At 33.8% G+C, this 26,074-nt stretch overlaps 1 protein-coding gene across 5 annotated transcripts in view; it reads right to left on the reverse strand.

Moving 5' to 3' along the window:
* The window catches only part of LOC117224194 (ras-specific guanine nucleotide-releasing factor 2), a 132,647-nt gene that overhangs the window by 44,885 nt on the left and 61,688 nt on the right, over positions 1 to 26,074 (reverse strand). For 4 of the 5 annotated variants that reach the window (XR_004491150.2, XM_076526130.1, XM_076526132.1 and 1 more), the window contains exons 5-8: positions 24,009 to 24,071; positions 7,700 to 7,806; positions 1,990 to 2,137; positions 440 to 699 (exon numbers count right to left, since the gene is read on the reverse strand). Coding sequence is in view for 4 of the 5 variants with exons in the window: in XM_076526130.1 (XP_076382245.1) it covers positions 440 to 699; positions 1,990 to 2,137; positions 7,700 to 7,806; positions 24,009 to 24,071 (578 nt within the window). In the remaining variant the exon portion in view is untranslated. The remainder of the gene's footprint in view (positions 1 to 439; positions 700 to 1,989; positions 2,138 to 7,699; positions 7,807 to 24,008; positions 24,072 to 26,074) is intronic. The other variant, XM_033476952.2, reaches the window with a different exon arrangement.

Consider the following 26,074-nt stretch of genomic DNA (forward strand, 5'->3'; position numbering starts at 1 on the left):
CCTGTATATATATATATATATATATATATATACAGGTTTTTTATATATAAGGTTTTTATATATAAGGGCAATTTCGATCATCTTAATCTCGGCTAGACCCTTTAACACGTTCCGAGCCGAGCTTTTTTTACTCGAATCTTCACACTTTGATATTTTACTAAAACTTGATGTATTACGTGCAATTATTAATTCTCGTACACATAACAACGTAACAAAAACTTATCAACGCCCATTCTTGCGGTGGAAATTGATTCTTCGGTTCTAAATTTCTTGTAAACAATTTGTTCAGTTCACTAAGTAAACATGCAAGCGTGTACCATGGATGGTACACGTGGCACGGAACGTGTTAATTAAATTTAATAAAACACGTTTTCAATGGTACGGAACTTTTGCGGTTTTTGGCGCTGTCGTTAAAGTGTCAAGCAAAAGTCAGTCTCACCTATTACGTTTCCGCATGCTTTCCGCATGAGGACTTTTGATGTATTGCTCAACGATTTGCTTCCAACGTCTTCGACAAAGCCAGCCTCTTAAAAAGCTCTGAACTTTCTTAATTTTTTGCATTTCCAAAGAATCCTCCGTGATAGTCAGCAACCCGATTCCCGGGTCGCCTGACATCTCCCCTCCGCTGTCAAACCATACTGTACCATGTGCACCTGACCGATGGGAATGCACCCGCTGCTTCGGCAATGCAGCATTCAACTGTTAACATAAAGCAAAAACATTCACAATACAGGGTTATCCAAGATAGACTATAACTTCTTAAATTTTTTTTTAATAACAAAGAAACTATTTTGAATTTTTTTTTTATTGGTCTTAATTACGAGATTCAATTCGTTTCACATAATAACAATTTCAAATGATGAGTTATGTCATTGTTTCTTTTTGTTTCAAATATGACGAAATAATCCTCAAAATAATACGCGACAAAAATGATAATGTTAAGTAAGAAAGTTAAAATAAGAGAATTGACAGGCACGCGTATTTATTTACACAAACAGACATTATAACCATTGAACATAGAAATTAATGGAGCAATTATTATTGCGTATTATTACACGTATTATACAACGCTGCGTATCGTTCTGGTCATAGTTTAAACATACAATTAAACATACAAATGACATCTCATCGCGTTTCACAAATTGGACTTTCCATAATCAAATGAATAATATTACACTTTGTGAGTTTGACCATGAGAAAATTAGCATGTTAATTACGTTCGTAACATATTCATGAGTTACATGACTATGGATTTTATAATAAAACAGAATTAATTGCCTGTGAGGTAATTATCAACAATTATTACAGAAAACGTGTATCATAAAATTGGTGAGAAATATGAGAGCGACTATTATCGATGGTAAGAACCGCTATTAAAATGTAAAAAAATTTTAGTTTCAGTTCGAGAACGCCTGTTCGCATAGAATAATGTATCCTACTGTTGACATAGTCATCGATTTAATGCTCTGTTCCAATTTTTCAACATTTCTGGATAAAATACTCTTTCTTATGATACCGTTGATTATTCACTATTCACTATTTCTATTAATATTTAGTTGCATCCGAATTTCATATAATTAGTTATAATAATCATGTTATAGCAGACCGTGGATTCCATCATTTCTGACAAGAAATAATAGATTCCATTTAAAACAGCAGAAAGATCGAAGGAAGTTTAAAATATTGACACAGTACATTAAGCTTGAGATACGAAGAGTATATTAAATGCTAAATAAGTGAAATTGAAAACAGCACGAGAAGGAAATGAACGAATAAAAACGAAATAAATAAAAACTATTAGAGAAAAAAAAGGAATTTTTAATAACGGCAATAAATTAAAATCAATGTAACAATATCCTTGAATTCTTGTAATGCCTCCACAGTATTGTATTTCACCTTTTCATTTTTCTCATAAATACGTAAAATGCGCGGTCTAGTGATAATGACTGAATAAATATCACAGGAAACAAAGTGAAATTTATAACTTACCTTGGTTCGAAGTTCCTGCACTTCCAGCGCAAGTTCTTCGCATCGTCTCACGCACTGATTCTTGTCGGTTTTCTCGGTTTCGATGATGTGCAACAGGTGCAGGTATTTCTGCTCTATCTGCACCTTATGCAATAGCAATTTGTTGAAGCTGTAATCAATGACCAAGTTTGCGATGAAATACACACACTACGTTGAAAATACAAGGCTGATATCGAGAAATAAAATAATTAACACTGTCCTAACACAATCACAATTATATACATTTCAATGCTCGATAACGAGCCTTTACTGTTTCATTTATACATTATTTATGCAACTGCTAGTTAAGATTTCATTCGAAATATAAAAATTATTATTTCCTTTTTACAAAATCATACGCCTTCCGATAAAAACCAAATAGATTTAAAATCCATTGTTCGAAAACGCATTCGCTTATGAAGTGAATTATACGCATAACACGATAAGTATGAAAGCAATTTAGTATATCGACGGAAACGGAAAGAACGCACAAGATAATACATTTTCCGGCATCGATACGTTTCAGTAGATAAATCTGCGAAAGACTCATACGGGACCAAGATGCAATCATGCGGCGAGTATCGTTTGAAATCGTTGTAAATATCACGCGACGCGTTCAATCAGTTTAATCGTTGGGTATTGCACGCAATCGTAAAAAAGGAGACACGTATTTCGCCGATGCCGCGAAGCTCGAGCCGTATTTATTCGCCAGAGAACCGTTTCAAATGAAACGAAACACGGATTGTAGCAATCGCGGGAAAGCGTTATTCGTTTGTGGAAAATGATTTATTCATAGATCGAAGATATTCGGAATCACATGATATTCATATTCAGATTTCACCGACAGCCGAATTTAATAAAAATATTCCTATTACGATGGGTATTGCCGTGATAAATATGGAATGAACGAGACAATGAACGTCCGTAAACTTTAATCCCTTAAGTGGAAATTACGAGACGCGGCAGCAAACATTGTCCGTGTAAATGTCTAAAAATCGTGTCAAATTCTTCGAAATAAGTTCAAAGGAAAATATGCGCACGTGCGCTCGTAACATGACTTTGAGACACCGTATATATAGTAATGACAGAATATTTCGTGTGGAGTTATAAATATGCTAATAACTCGTATGTAAATTATTCATGATCCCCACCATATTTCCAGACTAAATAATTCTGGAAGAAATTATATGATTCGAGAAGATTAACGATGCACCATTTGACAAAAAGAAAATTGCAAAAAAAGGGATATGATAAAAATACATTATATTGTACCATTTAATTCGTTTAGTCTTTATCTCGTATCCGTCATCCGAATAAAACTTTGCCCAGGCATAAATAATTCGCCCGGTATAAATAAACATTTCGAGTCCTCCTCCCGAGAACATAGTTTTTCGCTTTTAAACAGCTTCGTCATACAAAGTGAAGTTATCGTGAGCTCCGAAATTGTCCTTTATGCAAGTGCCTTCCGCACGAATAATAGTCGAATTAACCGTGAAACCAGAAAAATGCATGAAACGTTCCCGCAGTGCATCTACAACCGTCTCTTTAAGGTAGTCGTATGTAAAATTCAGAAAACACGACGAAAGGATCACGTGCACTCGTGTCCTTTCTCGAGCTGCAGCCTCAACCCTCTGATCTATTTAAAATTTAGAAGTCGTTAAACCTCGAATGTTGGCATTTCGACCGTTTAAATATTCGAGCTGTGAGAACTAATTTACTGTGCGAACATTTAACTTAAACTCTTTTGACTGTACTTTGTAACTGCTATTTTAAATCGAAGATGTGTTCATATAATTGACAGTTTCCAATTGCAGCTTTCAACAGAATTCTATATATTTGAATCAATTCGGAGAGATCATATATTTTGGTAATTCACGGTGAAATATCTTTACTTAAATCCAAAAATATAATTTGAATTTGATTTTATTTTAAAAATCCTCTCAATTTTATTTTCAAATAGACTTGAAATTTACGTAAGAAGAGTGAATTTTTCATACGTTGTTAAATTCAGCAAACAGTTAACAATTCACATTATAAATTATGCAATATACATAATAATAATAATAATAATAATAATAATAATAATAATAATAATAATAATAATTGTAACGCATAAAACGCGATCAATTGTAGTTACGTACTCCATATTCATTACATGCATTGTTCATCAAGTATTTACAATTAATTAAGCTATTCAATTTAATAAATTTGATGGCTGAATGCCAAATTACACTGCTTTCATATTAAAACCGCATTTCATTAATTACTAACGTTCTTGTAGAATAATTGATTAATCGGCATATGTTATGTACGATCATTTTTCAATTCTTCCCCTTGATAAATTAATAATTTAATAATTCTTAGATAACTATTTGCACGATTTTCTTCAATATATTGGACGACGGTATCACTAATTGAGGTGGTTGGTAAAATTTCGTTGTTCAGAGAAGAATTTCAAGAATGAACACCGCGGAGAGCCGCCTATCTTCTCTATAATGAACGCCCTCGGGCGCTAGTGGAACTGGATCCCTCTCGAACTTTATCATCTCCTGCAGTGTAACAAGAGATATCCTGCAAAACCACCTTGACAACCACCTGAAGAACAACGAGATGAAATCTTTCTTCGAACTTTTCGAAAACGGCTTGCCTAAAAGACTCGACAACGTTTCATATTTTACAACGAATAATGAGGACGACCTAAAACACAAAAACGGCTGCTTCATAATCAGCATTCATTTATTTAAAATACATCAATATATTCCTTGAGTATCAACTAGCAACATTGATCGATTAGCCTTTGTACTTACTTGGTTGCAAGAAAAATCGCGAATGCGAAGCAAAAATGTTCCAACGAATTTCCAACAAAAATTACGTTTGACCCAACGACCTTTTCACCTACTTTCGCGGATCACGAAATTTCTTCTTCTCTCAATGAACGTAAACATTGAGTGGACCGGATAATCGAGGCTCTACCGTAACAGAAGAATAAAATTTTGTTTCGATTCCGAAGAAGTGAATAATGTAAAATCCTAATTTTTATTATTTTAATTCCAGATTTCGAATCTAAATTCGCTTTTAATAAATGTTAAATAATCATGAGGGCTCTGACTCGTTGTTATAGTGCAAGGGGTTAACCCTTTGCGCCCCTATGTCTCTCTCTATGACTTTCACATCAATATTTTATGTTCATGATTCGCATTGTATTCATGAATAAATTACCTTGTAAATTACGCAATTACATTTTTTAGTATTTTAGTATTTTAGTATTTTAGTATTTTAGTATTTTAGTATTTTAGTATTTCCAGTTCTCTCTCTCTCTCTTCTAGTTAGGTCGCAAAGTTACATACAGGAGTACGCTTGGATTGCGCTACAGCGAATTCTGAAATAAAAGGATGAAAATACTTCGAAGCGCAAAGGGTTAATCAATGGTAAGTAGCGGACAGCGTCGTCCGTAGTTAGAGCAGCGTAACCGTTATCTTCGCGTACCTCGCGAAAGGGAAAGGCAGTTTGACGAGGAACATACGATATGCCAGTGACGCGCACGTACACACAATGTGCTCGTTCGGCGCACCTGGAGGCATTGCCAGGGTGATCACGTTTGCAAGACCGACGGAACCATTAAGGTAGCAACGTAAAAAAAGAGGGCGGCCAGCCACGGTTTAGAAATTTATCCTCCGGCGCACGAGGTGTACAAATACAGACGATAACTTTTACTCCCTTCATTTTTCAGGACGCGCAACGCAACACACAAGTGTCCCTCTAAAAGTTCCAATTATTTCGTTTGTTCTTTAGCTTCTTTTGTGTCACGGCGCGCGATCTCTACAGTGCACTACGCTTCAATTATACCATCAGGTAATTGGTTTTACCAATTCGGAGGAACACTTTGAAAAAATCTAATAAAAGCTGACAATTACTCTGCCCTCAGGTTTCACGACACTCGAATGTTTCCGTTCATCGTGACTTCACCGGTACACTCTTATCGTGCAAAACGAGGTCTAGGGTCGTGTTTCATACGTAAGGGGAGATTCGTTGCCTAGAACTAAAAGAAAAAAAAAAGATCGAATTTTTTCTCCTTCGGTTTTCAATTTTTATGATGCTTCGAGAGTATACAGTTGGGAGGCAATTTCGAGAAAGCGACATTGTGCCGCATAGGTTATTTTCATCGCGTAACATTTCAAACTCGTTCTTCTGAAAATATAATTTCTCGAACTGGTGGAACCGGAACTTCCTCTTTAAAAAAATGTGAAGGATGTTGCTATGCGTTACGTGTTACGTCAGGCAGAACGCCTTTCGAAAACTTTCTAATTATTATTATTTCTATTTCTTATTATTAATAGTATTTCTATTGACGACGCAGTTAAGTCGAAAACGAAGTAACAAATACACGTTGAAATAATATTGAAATTACCTAATTTTTAATCGTACTCTCGATTTCTATTTCCTTCTTTTCCATTTGACAAACATGACGTAAAATTCGAATTTTTATCATTTTTATTCTAGATTTCAAATCTGAATTCGTTTCTGATCAATTTTAAATTTAAATTTCACTATTTCAATATTTTCACATTTCTGCGTGTACAGAGTACGTGATACATAACCTAAAAAATATTTCTGTCACACTTTTAATAAAATAATTAATACGAGGAAGAGTCGAAGTAAAAACAACATCAGCGGATTTCTATAACATCGCAGATTTCCGAACGCACACATTACAAAGCACATTAAAATTTCTATTTATCGGAAATTGCAAATGTTATTATTTTATCGGATTTAACGAAATGTTTATAATCAGATTCAAACATGTCAATACTCCGCTAATGACTTTATAATAAATCCCTAACGAACAAACAATTTTTCTATATTATTGTAAATTGCAATTTGTAAAATCTTTTTAAATTGCTGAACATTTTTGACATCTTGACTCCTCATTTTCACTAGCAGATTGATTTTGCTAACATAACGATACCCAATTTGTGTAAGTGAAAATCACAGAAATTTGCGAACAGTGTAGTTAGTTTTGCAGTTTCTTGCACGTGGTAATTCGATAAAATGAAAAACTAGATTGGAAGTAAAATCCAACTCGATCTTTACGCACAAATTGTCATTATCATACATTATTATTATCCTTATATTATTATCCTTCCTCTGCTAAGAGACTCGTTGCAAAAATAACGTAACAATGCTAATGGACATGTTAATTTACAGACTATTACTATTAATTTATACGTTTTCGTGAATTTCAAAAATCAGCAAATGCCATAAATGCACGAAGATATCCGCACTATAATCGCAAGCAATCGAAATGAATAAATCACTTCCCACTGAAAATGAACGCTCAAATATTGTTCGTACACATCGCGGCAGATTTCTCAAACGTAAATTTAATGTTCTTCAAGTCGAAGTAAGAAAACAGCAAATATTTTGTGCAGATAATGAGATCCAATTATTTAACGGGGAACGAGCACAGCCCTATAAACTGGGTAAATACTAATTTCATGCCGGAGAAGCTCCGCAAAATTCTCACCAGTCGATCTTCAAATCCGAGCTCGCAAACTTGGCGCAATTAACTTTTGTCACGGTTCGTATCTCGTCGTAAAGGGCTGTGCGCGTTTTATCGCGCACAGCCATCGCTATCGCTCCAGCGTTTTAATTATTCTACCCCGAAGCTCTAAATTATGGACAAAAAAGTTACCTGGCCTCCCGTATGAAGTCGATCCATGTATTGCATTCGAATTCCGTCGCCGCTTTCAGCTCGTATTTCCTCTCGTTCTCGTGTCTGTAGGATATTGCGAAACAGTGCTGAAACGAATTACGACAGAACGGTTAATTCAATTTCATATTCCACGCGCTCGGCATTTAATTAATTTTTTAATCGAGTGAAAGAATTGTGTCGGCGCGCATGAGATACAGTGGTGTGGAACTCGATCGACGGCGATATCGGTGACCGAGATAATTGTATAATTTTACTGAAAATCGGGATTAAGGCTACTTGCTCGCTTATAGCACTCTAGCCGCGACAAAAAGATGGCCGAACCCATAAATTCAACGCTTTTATCACTTTGCCATAAAAATACGCTCGGGTTCGAGGCCATTAGATTTTTATTTTGTACAGGTTTTGCGCTCCGAATTCATCCGTTTGCAGGTCATATTGAAGTTTTCACCGGTCGAATAAAAAAAATTCCCAAATCTCCTCTCAACAGAAAAATACGTTACGCTGTAATCTTCAAATTTTCAGATCTAATAAAAAGATGTAATAATTGATGAAGTACCGTATCGTAGATAAGTTCTTTTGCAATTATTGTTTAAAAGAAAATTATCGCGCTTCTCTTAGACACCGTTCTAACGTTAAAAAAGCACCCTGTAAATTAAATGTTAAGAGACATTAACACATTAAGTTCAATGGAAGCAAAATAATTTAATTAATGAAACTGACAGAAGACAGTTAAAACTTATCGCAATGAATAGAAATTAGTGTACACAAACTGTAGTACAAATTTCAGCCCGAAATCTTTATTATTGTTTCTAGTTATTTCAATTTTATCAAATTAATTAGCGACCAATGATTAATTTGCGTCCAGCAAATGTTTACGACGTCTGCGTAATTGATGACATCGTCGAGAGTTTAATTACCAATTAAGATCGTTATTCAGAAGCAATTGTATTCCCAATAATCTGACGATTTCGTTAAACGGTTTCTGCTGTAACCGATGTTGTTCATTTCTACGTATTTGTCTTAAAGTAATCTGTAGTCTACCTGGTAAATTAGAAATTAAGAAAATGAAATCATTATTTATCGTTACCTACCGTTATTTGTGTAAAATATTTATACAAATACGCACTGTTATTTGTGTAATAAGTAAGATAGTTTCTACTGTCTATTGTTCTACGATACTACCTTTTTCATAGCAAACTGTTCATTTTGTGATCTCCAAATGCAATTTAAAAAATCAGGTTGATCCTAATTATTTCTCATCCGAAGATTTATTTTTGTAATATCCTGATACCAAAACATTCTATTATCTAAAAATTTCATTCGTGTATTCTGATAGGTGATAATATGTATATCTAAATAATACAATGAAAACCTAAAAATAATGTCCTTTTTTGATAGTGACAGAAAATTTCATTTCCTTTAACATTTACAGGCAGAGATCGCAATTGTTGGGTCATGTGTTTTGATAACACATTGTCTGACGAACCTAGAGCAAAAATAAGCCGACCCATATTTTGTGGTTTTTGTTAATACCAATTAATTGTAAAGATATATTCTATCTAATTTTTAAAACTTCCACAAATACTATCTAGTATATAGAAACGAAAATTTAAATTTTCCGTATATAATAATTTCCTAACAGTTATGTCTGACACGTCATTCGATAGCTTTCGTTTCCTCCTGCTGTGTGATTGTTTACTCATTCGTTCCGTGCGAATAATAAAATAATTAATTTCTTGAAAACTATGGAACATCCACTTAACAAGAACGAACATCTGTGATCTTCGCATTTGTTAATACTTGTTAACTCTATATACTAGTAATATATATACTAGTAATATATTATATATTACTATATAATATATTATATATACTAGTAATATATATACTAGTAATATATTATATATTACTATATAATATATTATATATACTAGTAATTAATCGATATACTAGTAATATAAGATGAAATAGTAAGGCTTAAGCATAGGTAATTTTAGTTATGTTATGTTCCGCTTTTTATATGGAAACCGAGCACAGTGCGACATTTGACTACGTTTCCCGTCGCGAGACGCGTTGAGAAAGCGTCAGCGCAATTAACTTTTTCTCAGGCTAAGGTACTGGTATCTCCAGGATCAGTACTACTCAGCTTTCCATTGAATCTGATCTGGGTGTACGCAAAGAACATGGCAAGTCATGCCGCCGGAAATGGAGGGTCCAAAGTAATACGTCTCTCTCGCGAGCGCCTTACAAAAAGCTGGAGAAGATAATCGATGGATGAGACTCCCTGCAGATTTATTTTTCCTGCCTCTGGGAGAGTATTAACGATCCCCTGTCGACGTAAATCCTCTTTCGCCTTGCAAGATATTCGCTGGAGATTGAGATCATGTGGGAAAATGTTCGAGACTCTAACATCGATATCATTGGTTAAATCAGTTATTAGTCTAACTACAAAAACACATCAATTGTGTGCACACGAATTGAGTAATCTTATTTATTTAGTCGTCAACGACTTAACCCTAGAAAGATAACCATATGACAACGTACGTAAAAGATAACCATACGCTTCAGAAGCGCATACTTTTCTAAGGCGTCAATTTTATACTAACAATGGATATTTATTTAAGTTAATCTAGTCATTTTAAAGGTTTGGCATTATTGTAAAAATAAAATGCATTTATATTATATTTTTTTATATTTTAAGTAATTTTAAACTTAAATCACTAGACCTCTATGAAAAATTAACAAAAATCAACAGTCTTCGCAGGCGCCTCTGCGACGTAGGTTATCTTTCTCGGGTTAAACCAGATTAATTATTATTATATTACTCAACATTGTTCGTGGAAGTTATAAATGATTCTCAGTCCTGTTATATTGTTTATACAACTATCATTCATCTGCAATCCTAGAGAGTCACGTAAAAGAATTTTAGAATAAAGATCATTGTAGATCGTTAGTGTAACAATGCGTAATAAATATTTGCGTATTTCTGTTCAATAATTCAGTGTGTTATCGATCAAACTCAGCGTACCTCGTCGTACCTCCTCTTTCCAAATTGTCCATTTTTGTTTACAAGCTGAGAGACAATTGAAGAGAATTTACTGTACTTCGCTATTATCATCCACGTTTCCTACGCACTCACGAAACCCATTGTCGGCGCTTTCCATTGTCGAATTTTCGGGATGTCTGACGGCAATCAAACAGAGAAATTCGTTTTACTTTTCGGTTGAGATGAAACGTTCCAGGCGAAAACGACCGAGATTTCGTTAGACGGGAATTAAAAGCAGGCAGAGAGTGTTACACTCGTCGGGAGTGGTTTGATGATTACTCGGACACGTTCGCTCTGACACTATACAAGGAATTACACGAGGCCAAACTGTGTTACTCGAATGTCAAACGGTTCCACGACAGGGAGATTCTTCGGATAGAAAGGAAAATTGAGAAAGGAATAGAAAGAAGAAAATAATGTAATTTTAAAAATATGAGAGTATAAAGGTGATTTTCTACGAATTGATATGTATGAACTCCGTCGGTGACACACTCAATAAATAATTTCCTTTCTAGAAGATAATACGGCAACTTTGTTCTTAAAACTGATTCGCGAATTGATTAATTTAAAATTAACTTTCAAATTGATTCACAAATTCAATGTTTACTATTCTTCCAACGCTGCGAAGTTTATTTATAATACCTTGAACAACTAAATTATATTTTTGTTGTTGTTTCGAACATATTGACGGTCGACTATACCGTTAGATCAACATTTCATCAGCTTTTGTTGGACCAAAGGCCTAACCCAAGCCGCCCACGTTTGAACTACGCGACGGCCACAAAATGGTGGCCGCGGCGGCCGATACCATCGACAGAGCCCAATCACACGGCAACCACCAATTTCTGCTTAACTGCTGCATAGACACGTTCGACTTCGAAACACTTGATCCAAATAAAGTAATACATAATTTCACATGAAATTTTCAACTAAATCAATTCACTGGAACAACGGAAATCTTTATAGTTTTACCAAATTTGCCTCGAGAAGAGCCACAAACGCTATGCCGAAAAGACATTTATAATTTTATATACAGATAGATTTACGTATACATTGTAAAAAAAAGCATTTGATTGATTCAAATGTGGAATACAAAATTATTTCGAATAAATAATAATAACAATAAATAATAACAATAACTTTACAGTATTACATGCTTTGAAACAAAATTTGATTACCATTCGTTTGATATTTGCGTTTATGTTAATGTAGTATGAAGTTAGATCAAGTATTGAATTGAATTTCGAAAATTACGTACAGAGTGAAACAATCTAAAAGCAACATAAATTGTAAACAGTTTATCACAGTTAAGCAACAGATTGTTTTCTACCTTTAGTGAACACGATTTCTATTATTGAAATACTGGTCTGTTTAACATTTGTCAGGTTCAAATCTACGAAGAACATTGCGCAACAGTCGGTGAGAGATCTTATGGCAGCTGGTCCAATTTCGAGCAGCCCTTGACACGCATTTCGCTTTACGCTCGTCAGTTTCGTTTGATCGTGCCTAGCCTCCCATTTCACATTCCAAATTACATGACACTCATTGGATACGAATTTCCGTTCTAAATGAATTTAATCAAACGAATTTCTGATTTCTTGCGAAATCATATTTTTATTCTCTTATACACTTTGGGTGTATATCTTATTATACGCGCACTGGTATCAAAATCATATATTTCCAAATTCGAGTTTCAATTCTTGAAACACTGCAGTCATAGTACTTTACCATTTCACGTAATTCCAATTCTTTCTAGTATTTCTAGCGAAGAGAGACCATTACAGGAGTTCATATGTTCGATAGCGTTTTATCAGACGATTAACGAATGTCAAAAGCAAATTAAAAAATGAATAGTACTTCTAGTACCGTTTTTGTAACAATAATTCCATTTTAACGAGTATATGATTTTCTTTGAAAAGTAATACATTCACATCAGAGCGTCAATCTGCATTCTAAAAATGAAACATTTCTTTATTATCGAAACTTGCAGAGCTGCTTAAAAGCTTCATTGTCCCACTTGTTCAACGAACAATCAACTCACAGAAATAATATAAGAAGTTGATAATAATTTTCTAAACAGATACGCACATACTAAACGTTAAGCTTGGAATTAATATTTGTACGATCTTTGCCGATTTGCGATTATAGTATGCTTTGACGTATGCTAACAAATTGAATTTTAAGAAACGCTTTCCTATGCACATAATTCGCCATGCAAATGCGTACACGGTACGTTTCCAGCGCTGTTTGCTTCAACGGCAAACAAATATTTTTCATTTCGTACACGGCGAGACGTATCCCCTCGCATAAAACATAGAGGTATTGGAACAGCCGAACGCAAAAACAATGCAAATAAATGTACACGATGAAATATTTCTGTAACTGTGCAACAGTCGAGTGTAAAGGTTAACTGAGTTTATCGACAGCATTATCGGCTGATAAACAATTACGTTTTTTGTCGGGAACATTTCTTTTCGAGATCATCGGAAATGTCTGAAAAATCGTGGCTAATTTTGTCAAAATTGGACTAAACGTTGAAGGATTAGCCTATTTAGCCTATTAGGCAATGACTAATACTATTGTGATTATTAATATTTGCTATACTAATATTTGCTATAGCTAATATTTGCTATTACTTGGTATGACAAAATGAATGAAGAACACATCTGGAAAATTTCATCGGAATTTTACAGGAGCGTTTAAACGTTTAAAAAACATTGCAGAATTCTGACAGTTATTGATCAAAAGTGTCAAAAATTATGTCACTTTCTTCTCCATTCTCCCATACGATTATCTCGATGTTTCGCGAATTACAGATATTATATATATATTATAATTATATTACGGAAGTAACTCAGTAATTATATGACAACAAGTTGCAATAGAAAAATGTATGAGAAACTTTTTACTCATTAAAAATATTGAGATTTCTTTTCATAAAACTTTACTGCTTTTTAATCAACTGATAAATCTTCGTACGTTCTTTACAGAAATATTAGGGTTCTTATAATTGGATCGAAAATTAATTAGACTAGGAGCCATGAATTTTCTCCCAAATTTCTCAATTGACTCTGTTGGACAGTTCAAACGCGGAAGAAGTTCGAGTCGGATGAAGGATAGGAAGCTTTTCCGAGTGAAGGTTTGTAGCTAGCTTGGTAGCAAATTGTCTGTAAATAATGTTAAAGATACGTCTCACTGAAGAACGTCGGCTGGCAAACTGCTGATGGATTGTCAGCGCGGCGTTGGCTTACTGCGTGTAACCGAGCTGATAATCAGAACGTCTGGATGCGATACTTCTCACCGGCGAGCCATCCTGAATGCCGACAACAGTCGCCCTGGAGATTTATGAATCGTTTCTTTCTACTGCGCCCTGTTCCAGGCTGCTAAGGGACGCGATAAATCTACTGCCCCCTTTCGAAAACTTGACCCTGCGGAGGTCGCAGCTGATCCGACAGATCCTTTCCTCCTTTTCCTCCAGATCTCTTTCGAAATTATACAATACCTTTTCGTTCATTCAGTTGCTAATTATTTTAATCGCGTGTGCAATTCGAATACGGTGCAATTGAAATGCACTTCTTCAAATTACAGTCCAGAATTTTGGAGAAGTGAGATACATTTTTACGTTTCTGTTTCGTCTAAGCACATTTTTTGTCTCTTCTGAGAGACAGAATTGTATTCCAATTGAATTGAATTCGAATTACGAATTGAATTAACTGCAAGGGATAAATTATGTAATTGTATTTCGATGTAGTGTCATTATTATGTAATTGAAGTGCAACGTAATTAAATTGGGAAATTGAATTGCAATGTAATTCGATCAGCACAAAGTCCGTAATGAAGTAACTACAAAGGTTTCATTGTACCATCAATAGTCAATTTGTAGAAATCAAGAATAAATATTCAACGATTATATTTGATAATTAGATCTTGATGAAAAGAAGTTTTTAGCTAAACGTAATTAATGTTATTTATTTATTTTATTAATCTCAACTTATTGAAAGTTATTTAAGACAGAAACAAAATTGCATTTGATTCCCACGTCTTCCAATCGATCACGGTGAAACTTCGGCAGCTTGAATCTCAAGGGTAGAACTAAAATTTTCGAGTTACACGAGCTTCGATTTCACCAAATTATTTGATAATTATTCGCGTTAGCAACTGACTCGCCCCGATCTGGTCGAGCTCATTATTAATGAACTTATCCTTACACAGGGATGACTTACTTGGGATGACAAAAAAATAAAAAGCTCTCGTTTTTTAACCTTCTTATCCGAGCCTTCGTTTGAATCAGAAGTTGACAGCGAAGTTGTGCAAAGAAAGGAAAAATTAATTCACGGCGAAAGAAGAATCTGGATTAAAATTATCCGAGACTTCAATTAGATAGACTATGATAATTTGTAAAACTCTCGTTTTTTAACTTTTTATCCGAGCCTTCGTTTGAATCAGAAGTTGACAGCGAAGTTGTGCAAAGAAAGGAGAAATTAATTCACGACGAAAGAAGAATCTGGATTAAAATTATCCGAGACTTCAATTAGATAGACTATGATAATTTGTAGCTAACTGCGTAGAAGCGGTATATTAGCGTTGAATCACTCTAAGTTTCATCTCGATTTAATCATAAATCGTAACTCCGGCACAGCAAGCATGAGATATCATATATAACTGCAATGCGAACGTGTGCAAGCCTGAGCTTGCTCTCCATTTGCAATACTCAACGGTAGAGATTGCGAACTTCGCGTGTATGTTATAGAAACGAACACGTGAAATAGAAAACTGCTGAAACATTAGAAGAATTTATCATTTATCTCGTTTGCAACATAATATATTCTAAAAAAAAACGAGTACATTTTCAATCGACCTCAGTCCCTTAAAATTCGCTTTAAAGAAATGCATTTCGCGTGAAGACAAGAAATCTCTTCGCCAATTACGTTTTTTTAACGACCGTTCGACAATTTCGAGTATTTAAAAGGGAGCTTGCTAGATCGATTTTTCCGTGATTAATAGATCGATTTTTCCGTGAAAATAATTAAAAAAACGAGTACATTTTCAATCGACCTCAGTCCCTTAAAATTCGCTTTAAAGAAATGCATTTCGCCTGAAGGCAAGAAATCTCTTCGCCAATTACGTTTTTTTAACGACCGTTCGACAATTTCGAGTATTTAAAAGGGAGCTTGCTAGATCGATTTTTCCGTGATTAATAGATCGATTTTTCCGTGAAAATAATTAAAAAAACGAGTACATTTTCAATCGACCTCAGTCCCTTAAAATTCGCTTTAAAGAAATGCATTTCGCCTGAAGGCAAGAAATCTCTTCGCCAATTACGTTTTTTTAACGACCGTTCGACAATTTCGAGTATTTAAAAGGGAGCTTGCTAGATCGATTTTTCCGTGATTAATAGATCGATTTTTCCGTGAAAATAATTAAAAAAACGAGTACATTTTCAATCGACCTCAGTCCTTTAAAATTCGCTTGAAAGAAATGCATTTCGCGTGAAGACAAGAAATCTCTTCGCCAATTACGTTTTTTTAACGACCGTTCGACAATTTCGAGTATTTAAAAGGGAGCTTGCTAGATCGATTTTTCCGTGATTAATTGATTCGTGCACGGTCACGTTTCGCATGAAACTGTCGAACAATAAATTGCATTACGCGCCAGTACGTAGGCCTAACCTTTAAAAGAAAATTTGATGGCTGGTCTATGGCGGTATAACAGGCGCACGTTAATTAGTCCGCGTGGGACTAATTTGGAATCCGAGACCGCCGGTGAAATAGAACATAAGCTGCCGCCAAGGTCGCGTTTCGATGGCCCATATATCTTTCAGTTCCCGCGAATCTTATCGTCGCGGATGAAATCCTCGGCGGACAGAGGCTATACCCAAAGGTCCCTCCGTTTTCGCAGAAACGATGCTATTAATAAAAGTTCCCACGGTGACGCGTTTAGTCGCGGGTTTTGGAATGGCATAAAACGAACGTTGTTCATTCTGGTAAATGTGCAAGGTGTCAGGTTATTTTCTGCGCTAAAAATAAATCGAAAACACGAAATACGGTTTCGTCCGGGCGAATTCTTTTCCGGGATAATTGCTTCGGACTTTCAGAGTGGGCAGTGATAATTCGTAATTATTCATCGTGAACATGTGATTTTACGTTAGTTATGATTGTTAATCGATGATCAGTTTATTTTTTGCCTATCGCTGATTTAACACTGCCGTGGTTATAATAAAGTGATTTAGTAATCGTGATCGTGATTTAATATTATTATTATATCCGAACTATTATTATTATATATTATTATATATATAATAACATATACGAACTATAATATATCCGAACTATTATTATTGTATATTATTATATATTATTATATATATAATAACATATACGAACTATAATATATCCGAACTATTATTATTGTATATTATTATATATTATTATATATATAATAACATATACGAACTATAATATATCCGAACTATTATTATTGTATATTATTATATATTATTATATATATAATAACATATACGAACTATAATATATCCGAACTATTATTATTGTATATTATTATATATTATTATATCCGAACGTTCTATATTATCTATAAGCATTTTATTACATAGATACATTATCGCGTAGTAGAGAACTCGAATGAAATTTTTAAATAATAGAATGTTTCGGTATCGGGATATTATAAAATAGGATATTAAATCGGGATATTAAAAAATAAACGTTCGTATAAGGGAGGTATTACCGTATTACTTTAAAAAGTGCAACCATATATTTTTCACTTATTTTTCATGCGATATCTCTCGTCTGCCGACTCTGTTGGCAGTTACACTACACGCGCATTTTAATTTGCGTTATTTACTAAAACAAAGACTGCAGACTATAGTTGAACTTGCTGCTGCACAGAGAAAACTTTTAATTGCACGCTTTGCATTTTGACGCTTAATTAACTCGCCCATTGGTCGCACATCCTTTCATTTCGCTAAAAGGAAATCAAATCAATTTTAGCTGTATCGCTACTCGAAGTCGCAATGCGTAATATAATATTTGGAAAATCATTTGTCTCTCGCGTCGTTGAAATATTTCTTCGGAAGAAAATATTAATTTTCTATTTAATCAGATCAATATTTTTTACATGTGAAGGCTTTCGGTGCGTCACATTGCGAAAGAGTAATGTCTGGTGATTTAATTAAAAATCTGTGTACAGTATTTACTGTTTGAAGAAAAACTTGAGCTACCATACAAAGACAGAAATACAAAGACAATAAAACAAATTGACCTCGTCTGCTGATGTAATAAATAAAAAGAACACTGACATATTCAGGCCTTTTTATTGAGATGTATGACGAATAAATATCATAATGATACAATCGCAATTGTCTACCACTAAACAATAGTGGTACAATAAATAATAGAAACGCGGAATCTTTTTATCCTCTCGTTAAGGACAAGAATAGAGAGAAGCAGTTGAGAATTTGAAAACAGAACTTGAAAACTAGCGATTCGTACAAAAAAGTACTGACAGAAAATAGTATTCTTTTTATTGTTTGAACATCTTACATTGTTTTTGGATTACGATGCAATACCATTTGATTCAATTGTAACCCATATGAACAAACGGTACACCTTTCTTGAAAATTGACTCGTTTAAAGGCAATATTTTTTACGTGCCAATTTCGAGTTAGTAGTACCTAACGTGCCAATAATGCAAGACATTCTATTCTCAGTGCAGCATTATTTAATGCGAAACTCGTAAATAATTCTATAGCAACGCATTATTTTCATTCGTGATTTAGTAGTACGGTTTTTTATTATGCTTAAGTTCACATTGTATCGATATATCAAGTCTTTATCATAAAAGCAGAGTGTGCCAATAGTTTCTTTCCTCATTGTAGGTACTTTATAAAACATTTGTTAACAAACTGCGTAAAAAGTTTCGGTCGACAGGATAGAAAGTGTGTAAAGTAAGGAACTTCCTGTTCGTGAATATTGCACGGCGAACAGGTCTTTCTTCCGCATTAAAACTTCATCACTCGATTATTCAAGGGCCTAATTGCATTGAAAAATTTACATTCTAATTCATTTTCTGGAAGTAACGCAATGTACTGCGGCGTTGCGTGGTATCGTTCATTATTCGAGCAGTAAATAATTCAGAGATTTTTTCGCAATATCTAGTTTCATCAATAATTCCTACCGTGCATGAAACACCGTAGAAGATTTATTCGACACTTTTTTGTAAATATTATTCTACATAATATTATTCTAATAAATATTATTCTAAATAATATTATTCTAAATAATATTACTCTAAATAATATTATTCTAAATAATATTATTCTAAATAATATTATTCTAAATAATATTATTCTAAATAATATTATTCTAATAAAAATTATTCTAAATAATATTATTGTAATAAATATTATTCTAAATAATATTATAGTAATAAATATTATTCTAAATAATATTCTAATAAATATTATTCTAAATAATATTATTCTAATAAATATTATTCTAAATAATATTATTCTAAATAATATTATTCTAATAAATATATTCTTCAAATATTATTATTAGAGAATATTATTATTAATATATTTATTAATATTATAATATTAATAATATTATTATTATATTGAACTGTTATTTTCAGGGATTGAAAACTATTATTTTTCGGTTCTAAGTTTCGGTTATGGATTTCGCTTCTAATTCTATTTCACGTAACAAATACATTGTATTTCCTTTGGAAGTTAAAAGTATGGATTCTGAAAAATGCTTTGCATTATCAACACTTTACAACAACATTTGCCGACATAAAAGTTCAAATGTCAATTATTCGTATTTACTAACATGAAATCATTATCAAAATTTGAACTATCGAATTGTTATAAGATCTGCCACAATACTGTATAAAACATAAAATCCTTTTCATTCGTAGAATAAACAGACAACCGGAGAAACTTCAATTTACTTTAAAGTAGTCGTCATACGTTAAAATGGAGGATTTAAAATCGTAGGAAAGTTCGCGAGGGTGTCATGTGCTATAAACATTGTTCTTAACGCTTTTTCCGGACTCCCAACGACATAAGTAATGCGATCCTATTCAAATACGTGACACGTTCCCTATAGCAACGATGTCTACGAGGTGGTGGAAGGGTGGTACCGAGAAAATCCTCCAACCTTGAGAGATTTTGTCAGACAGAAATATCCTAAGAAATGGTACATTTTGTCATCCCGCAAGTCGGACAAAGTTATATGAAAACATAAATCTTCCGAAGTTTTATTTAGATTACTATGCAATACTATTTGATTCAATTGTAACACGTATGAACAAATGGTATACTTTTCTTGAAAATTGATTCATAAATCTAAATAAAACTTCAAATGAAACAACTAAAAACGATAGAACCTTGTAATAACGTATATTAATTTTGTAATAAATATATTTTTGTCCTTGTTAAAAATCGCTCAAATTACGTTAAAAATAAAATATCGTTGCAATGAGTTTGAGAGTAATAGTGCACTGTTGCAGAAAATTAATTATTGTAAAAATAGGACAAAAAGCTTGTTTAATAAATAAATAAAACTTGTTTTATTGGCAAAATAAAACATATTTGACTTCATCTTCATAAATGCGCGTATCATTTCTGTCAGGTAATAACATAACGTCATTATTGAATTCCACTTCTTTTTAACGATACTTTGAAACCACATTTTCAGTATTTAAACAATTAAGAGTATGCTCATATTAATAGAAGGAAAACGTGATTATCAGAATTTAAATAATTTTCAATTTTCGTTTTTGTATTTTTTCATGTATATTAGTAAAAGTAAACGTATAAAACCAACCAATTATACAGTATCAGACAGTAATAAATCAAACTGCACAACAATTTTCCAGTGTGCGACGATGCCGTAATTCCGGCATGCATGCGTCCGAAAAAATATTAGAAATTGGAAAGCGGAGACCGCTTGAAAGCGAAACATGGGAGATATTATTCAAAAATTGTTCGTTTGTTTTCCGCGTAGACGAACATTGCCTTTCGTACCGGAAGTCACGCTCCGCCCTGCGCAGCCATAGTTTTCGAACAATGAACAGCACAAACCAAACACCACCGCGCTGTGCTTCTGTGCGACGTATTCGCCGGAAATGAGATTTTTAATGTTAAGGAAGGAACGAAAATTGCCAATCGTTTCGTTTCCGCAACCGTTACGCGGACTGTGCAACGCCGAACGTGTCGACGTATTCAGAATCTTATGGAAAATTGGATCGCGAAAACTCGGTTACCAGCTTGATTTCTGACACGTCGGTAAATCCGTGTGTAATACAGCCGGTATCGACCGACGCGAAAATCGACTTTCATCGGTGCGTCAAATCTGCGATCCCTAATGTCGTCGAAGATGGCACATTTACTCGTTCAATAGTGAAACGATTTGAAATTTTTGTGAAATTTTTGAAATTTGAAATGAAACGAAATGATTTCTATTTAACATCAGATTTACGGATTACTAAAAGTAACTATTTCATGTTGCTTCATGAAAATGACAAGCGTATACAGACGATCGCGAAAATATTCGGACACATTTTAACGCGGAACAAATCTTAAAACATTGGACAAAATGACATGACTTTTTTTTTAATGTCGGAGGGTCTAGTTCACTAGACAATAAAACCAAATAAATTTTCGCAATAATTAAAATTGGTTCAAATGGTAAGAAAACAAAAGCTCGTATTTTTTAACGATTTTATTTGAGTGAATAATTGAACTTTAAACACTGCATTCTCTGTTGATTTCGTGAAAATTCCTCGAAAATTCCGTCGACATCGGTTGATGTCGTTATTGGCTATAAATAATTAAAGATTGCGAGAATAGCAGGTTTTCATTACTTCAATCTAAAAATTGTGGGAATCTGGAAATTTTTACATCTTTCAGTGCTTTTAGTTCATAACGACGTTAATCGATTTCGATAACATTTTCATAACATTTTGTACAAAATGCGATGTTAAATGTTTCATTATTCACACAAATAAAAAAGTTAGAAAGCATGAGTTTCATATTTTCTATCATTTCGATGAATTTTAATTTTTGCAAACATTTCTTCTCGTGAATTTTTACTAAACTAGACCGTCTAGCATTTAAAAAATACCCAAGTCATTTGGTTCAATGTTTTACAGTTTATTCCGTTTTAAAGAGTGTCCGAATATTTTCACGGACCATAAATACATAAAGATTCATTGTCTAGCTATGACTTTCGTTCAAATCGAATAAAAACTTACTGAAAATAATTTATTTCATAACACAGTAAACGAATCCGTCATTTGGTATGAATATTTCATTTCATATGAAATACCATTTCATTAATTAATTGTTCTCGTGTATTATTATCGTGGAAAATGTTACGATGTTTGCAGAATTCAAAATCATACGAACAAAGCCCAATATCAAAAAAGACCACACTGTATCTCCAACACATTCTTTAGCGTGACAGTGTAATTTTTCTCGTATTGCACTTGCAAAACTTTATTTATTACTGCATCCGTTTCGGAATTTTCGTTTTTGTTACGTATGACGCCATAAACGAAAACAAATTATTTTTTGATGTTTCAAGATGCTTACTAACTTTAAACTTCTTCCTTCTGCGAGTCTGTTGAATGGATCTAGTGTCAAGCGAGTTGGATATACCACTGCTCTATGGACAAGTGAAATAGGTCAATGCTATCCGATACAAGCAAGACAGCGCAGTTGTATTGTAAACAAGTGAAATAGGTTAATGCTATCAGACGTGAATAAAATAGAACAAAGCATTTATAACATACGATATTTGACGAGAGATACAATTACCACTGATCAATTGTAGCTATATTAACTACAAAGTTACTAATAAATGAAATTTTTTAAAATGATCATCAAAATTGATAAAATATTAACTACATTCGTGGTCAACGAAGAAAGTAGACACACGTTGATGCAGTAAGAATAAATATTAACACGATTAACGATATTTTGAAATTGTCCAATCCTACATCTTCAATTTTTCAATCTTATATTTTTATTTTCAAACAACGTGTTAACAACTTTTTTTATGATAATAATATACGTATGGATAAAAAAATTAAATATCACCGACACGTATAGGGTGACTGAATGAAAGGTAAAATCTTAAATATGTTTCAAACTAAAGAAGCAAGATGCTGTTAACAATTTTTTGTACACAAACTTGTTTTGGACATTTGAAGACCATCTTTAAATTTTTGAAACAGAATGATACACATTTAATTTCATCTCTACTACTATCTCTGTACAATAACGTTGCAATCTCATAATTATGATATTCTCACATTTTATAATGAATTATCCCGATACCACAAAATCCATAAGCAATTCTTAACATTCGCGCGCATTACACTATTGCATTAATATCAACATTCCTCGTGTAAAACAATTGCAATACATAGAAGATAACCTTGAGATTACTATCAATATGCATTGCGTTCTAAGCCATGAACGCAGAGATTCAAGCATCCTGTTTAAAAAAAAAAAAGAAAAGGTGAAGATAACCTTTAAGTGTCAGACATTTCGCTATTCACAACAAAATTGTTTCCATTATCATAATCATGCACCCCTATTTCACCGAGTTCTTCTCTTCTCCTTAATTTAAAAACTCCTACAGTTTTTAATATTTTCAAAATACAGTAAATTCTCCTCAATTGTCTCCCAGCTTATAAACAAAAATGGAGAATTTGGGAAGAGTTGACTCGATTATCTCGGCTCGAATAATCGTATCTCCTCTTCCCAAATTGGCCATTTTCGCTTACAAGCTAAGGGACAATTGTAGAGAATTTACTGTAGCTAGTTTAAGTGGTTCAGTAGTAACATCACAAGCGAATTACATATACATATACATATACATATTGACGTGTCAATCACATGAATAGTGCACTATGGTTAGAGAATGCAAGTATAATGCAACTATAGTGTAACTAGGCTACAGTGTACGACTATCGTGATGGTGAAAGTTCAAATACATTGTGCAAATTGTCATTACGTCATAACAGCTAATAAGTGAATGAAATTTAGGGTTATTACGGACTACGCAACAGGCAAACCTTTTACTATGATAAACTATGATAAACGAAACCGTTCTTCGATTTGAGTAAACGCTAATGACAGTATTGCTATTATTTGGATGAAATTCTTATGACAGAGTGGATATGGTCGTCTGATATGGTCGTCATTCATACCTTCAGTGCTGTAGTTTGGGACATTTCAGAATGTGAGTCTTCGTAAGTGACGTTCATTTCATGCTGCAAGAAACATTATTATTTTTTAGTCACTACTAATCTACCGCTCTACATACTTTGTGTATATACAAATTGTTCGAACAGAATTAACAATGTGTTAACCTAACGTATCGAGATCAATACACAACGACGAATTCATATAATACACTTTGTACAAATTGCTCGGTAAGCTTTCAAATCCGCAAATCGCTCGCAAAATGATCTCGAAAATTCTGTCTAAACTATATTTCCACAGAGAAAGATGGTACACGTGTTATATCTTTTATTCCTCGTGTTGAATTATGCGAGATGTTTCGAAAATGATATAAGCCACTGAAAGAAATAATCTCTGAACTCAGAAATAATTTTTCCTTTAGTGGAAATGTTTCTCGCGGTCTTCTTAACGAGTCGCTAACGAAGAACATTGACCAATCAGAGAGCGAGTACGATTGGTGCCCGCCCACGCAGCCAATGACGTGTCGAGTTCGCTAACATATCGGAACGCTTCAGTCGTACTCGCTCCACGATTGGTTCGTGTTTTTCGTTCAAGTTCCTCGGATAAGTTACTTCAAATGACCTCGGCAATCGCTGATCTCCCGATTGCGAGTGCCTTTTGGGACACTCTGTAGATATTAAGTTCTTTACTCTTACTGTGTATGAAATACTTGAAAACATGGAGATTGCGATGCGAGATATCTTGTCCGTGGCACCGCGAAATGGGAACTGCAACGCGAGATATCTCGTCAATAGCACCGTATAACGAACGATAACTCGTCCATTAGCGTCGCATAACCGACACAGCGATAGCGAGATATCTCGTCCTCGGTAACGAAGTGGTTAAAAACAATTGAAAACACAAAACAGTTTTATCTTATGGCTGTCTTATGGCTTGGTCGCAGAATCTATAGCCGTTAGCGTGTTTACGTTGTTTCTTTTTATAAAAAAAAAACTCGTTCGTTCCAATGCAATTTGCATGTTCACGTTCGTTCAATATTTGCATAGCATTCGCGGCGTCCTGGCCATTGTTACACCGGAGCAAGTAAGGACAACACGCGCCCGTTATCTTTTTCTCTGCAAATGGGTATTGCGGTCGTTATCGGTGGTGAACGAATCGCTGAAACTTTTTTTTTCGTAGAAGCGAACAAAAGCGATCGTTACGCAAGGATTCGAAAGAATTGAAAACTCGTGAAAAAATCTTTCTCTTTCTATCGGCCGGCGAGCCATCGAGCAGATTACAAAGCAAACGACAATGCGATAGTCGAGCGGTTATTGCTACGGTTACGTACCGGCCATCGAAATGCCCCGCAGTTGCTTAAATTCCCGCAATTTCGTGGTAAGATCGATACCGAAAACCCGATAAAAATAGAAAATATTCTTCGCGCTGTTTTCGCAGCGCGCTGTGCAGAGAAAATAGGTGAAACTACGTAGATGAGAGGTGCTGTTAAATATCCTGACGATGAGAGAATCAATCGGGACTGGAACAAAATATATTATAAATATAATAATATATATAATAATATAAAATAATATAATAATATAATAATATATAATAATATAAAATATAATAATATATAATAATATAAAATATAATAATATATATTATTATATTATAAATATATTATAATTCTCGTTCATTAGACTCCAATTCGTGAATATTAATGCCCCTTTCAGCACCAACAATTTATGAAACGAATATAATAATATAATATAATTTTTCAAAATCGGGCAAAATAACATCTGAATGCAGAAACGATACCACATTTATAATAATTTAATCGACACTTCCAATAGTCGTGAGTAGACGTGGAACGGTCTTTTACCTTTTTCTTTTATATCGCGCTCGAAAGAAAGTTAACCTCTTTATGCTACCTCTCACCTACACGAAAATAGGTTGAAAAACGTGCACCACGAAACGGGAACGATTCGATTAAGAATGCTTGATCGCCAGCTTAATTGCAATTCTAATTTCGTATGCCGAGATATTTATGAAGCGTTGCGGTCAGAGGCGGAAGGGTAGGAGTACAGAT

The sequence above is a fragment of the Megalopta genalis genome, chromosome 13, assembly GCF_051020955.1.
Source record: "Megalopta genalis isolate 19385.01 chromosome 13, iyMegGena1_principal, whole genome shotgun sequence".
Classification (NCBI taxonomy): Eukaryota; Metazoa; Arthropoda; class Insecta; order Hymenoptera; family Halictidae; genus Megalopta; species Megalopta genalis.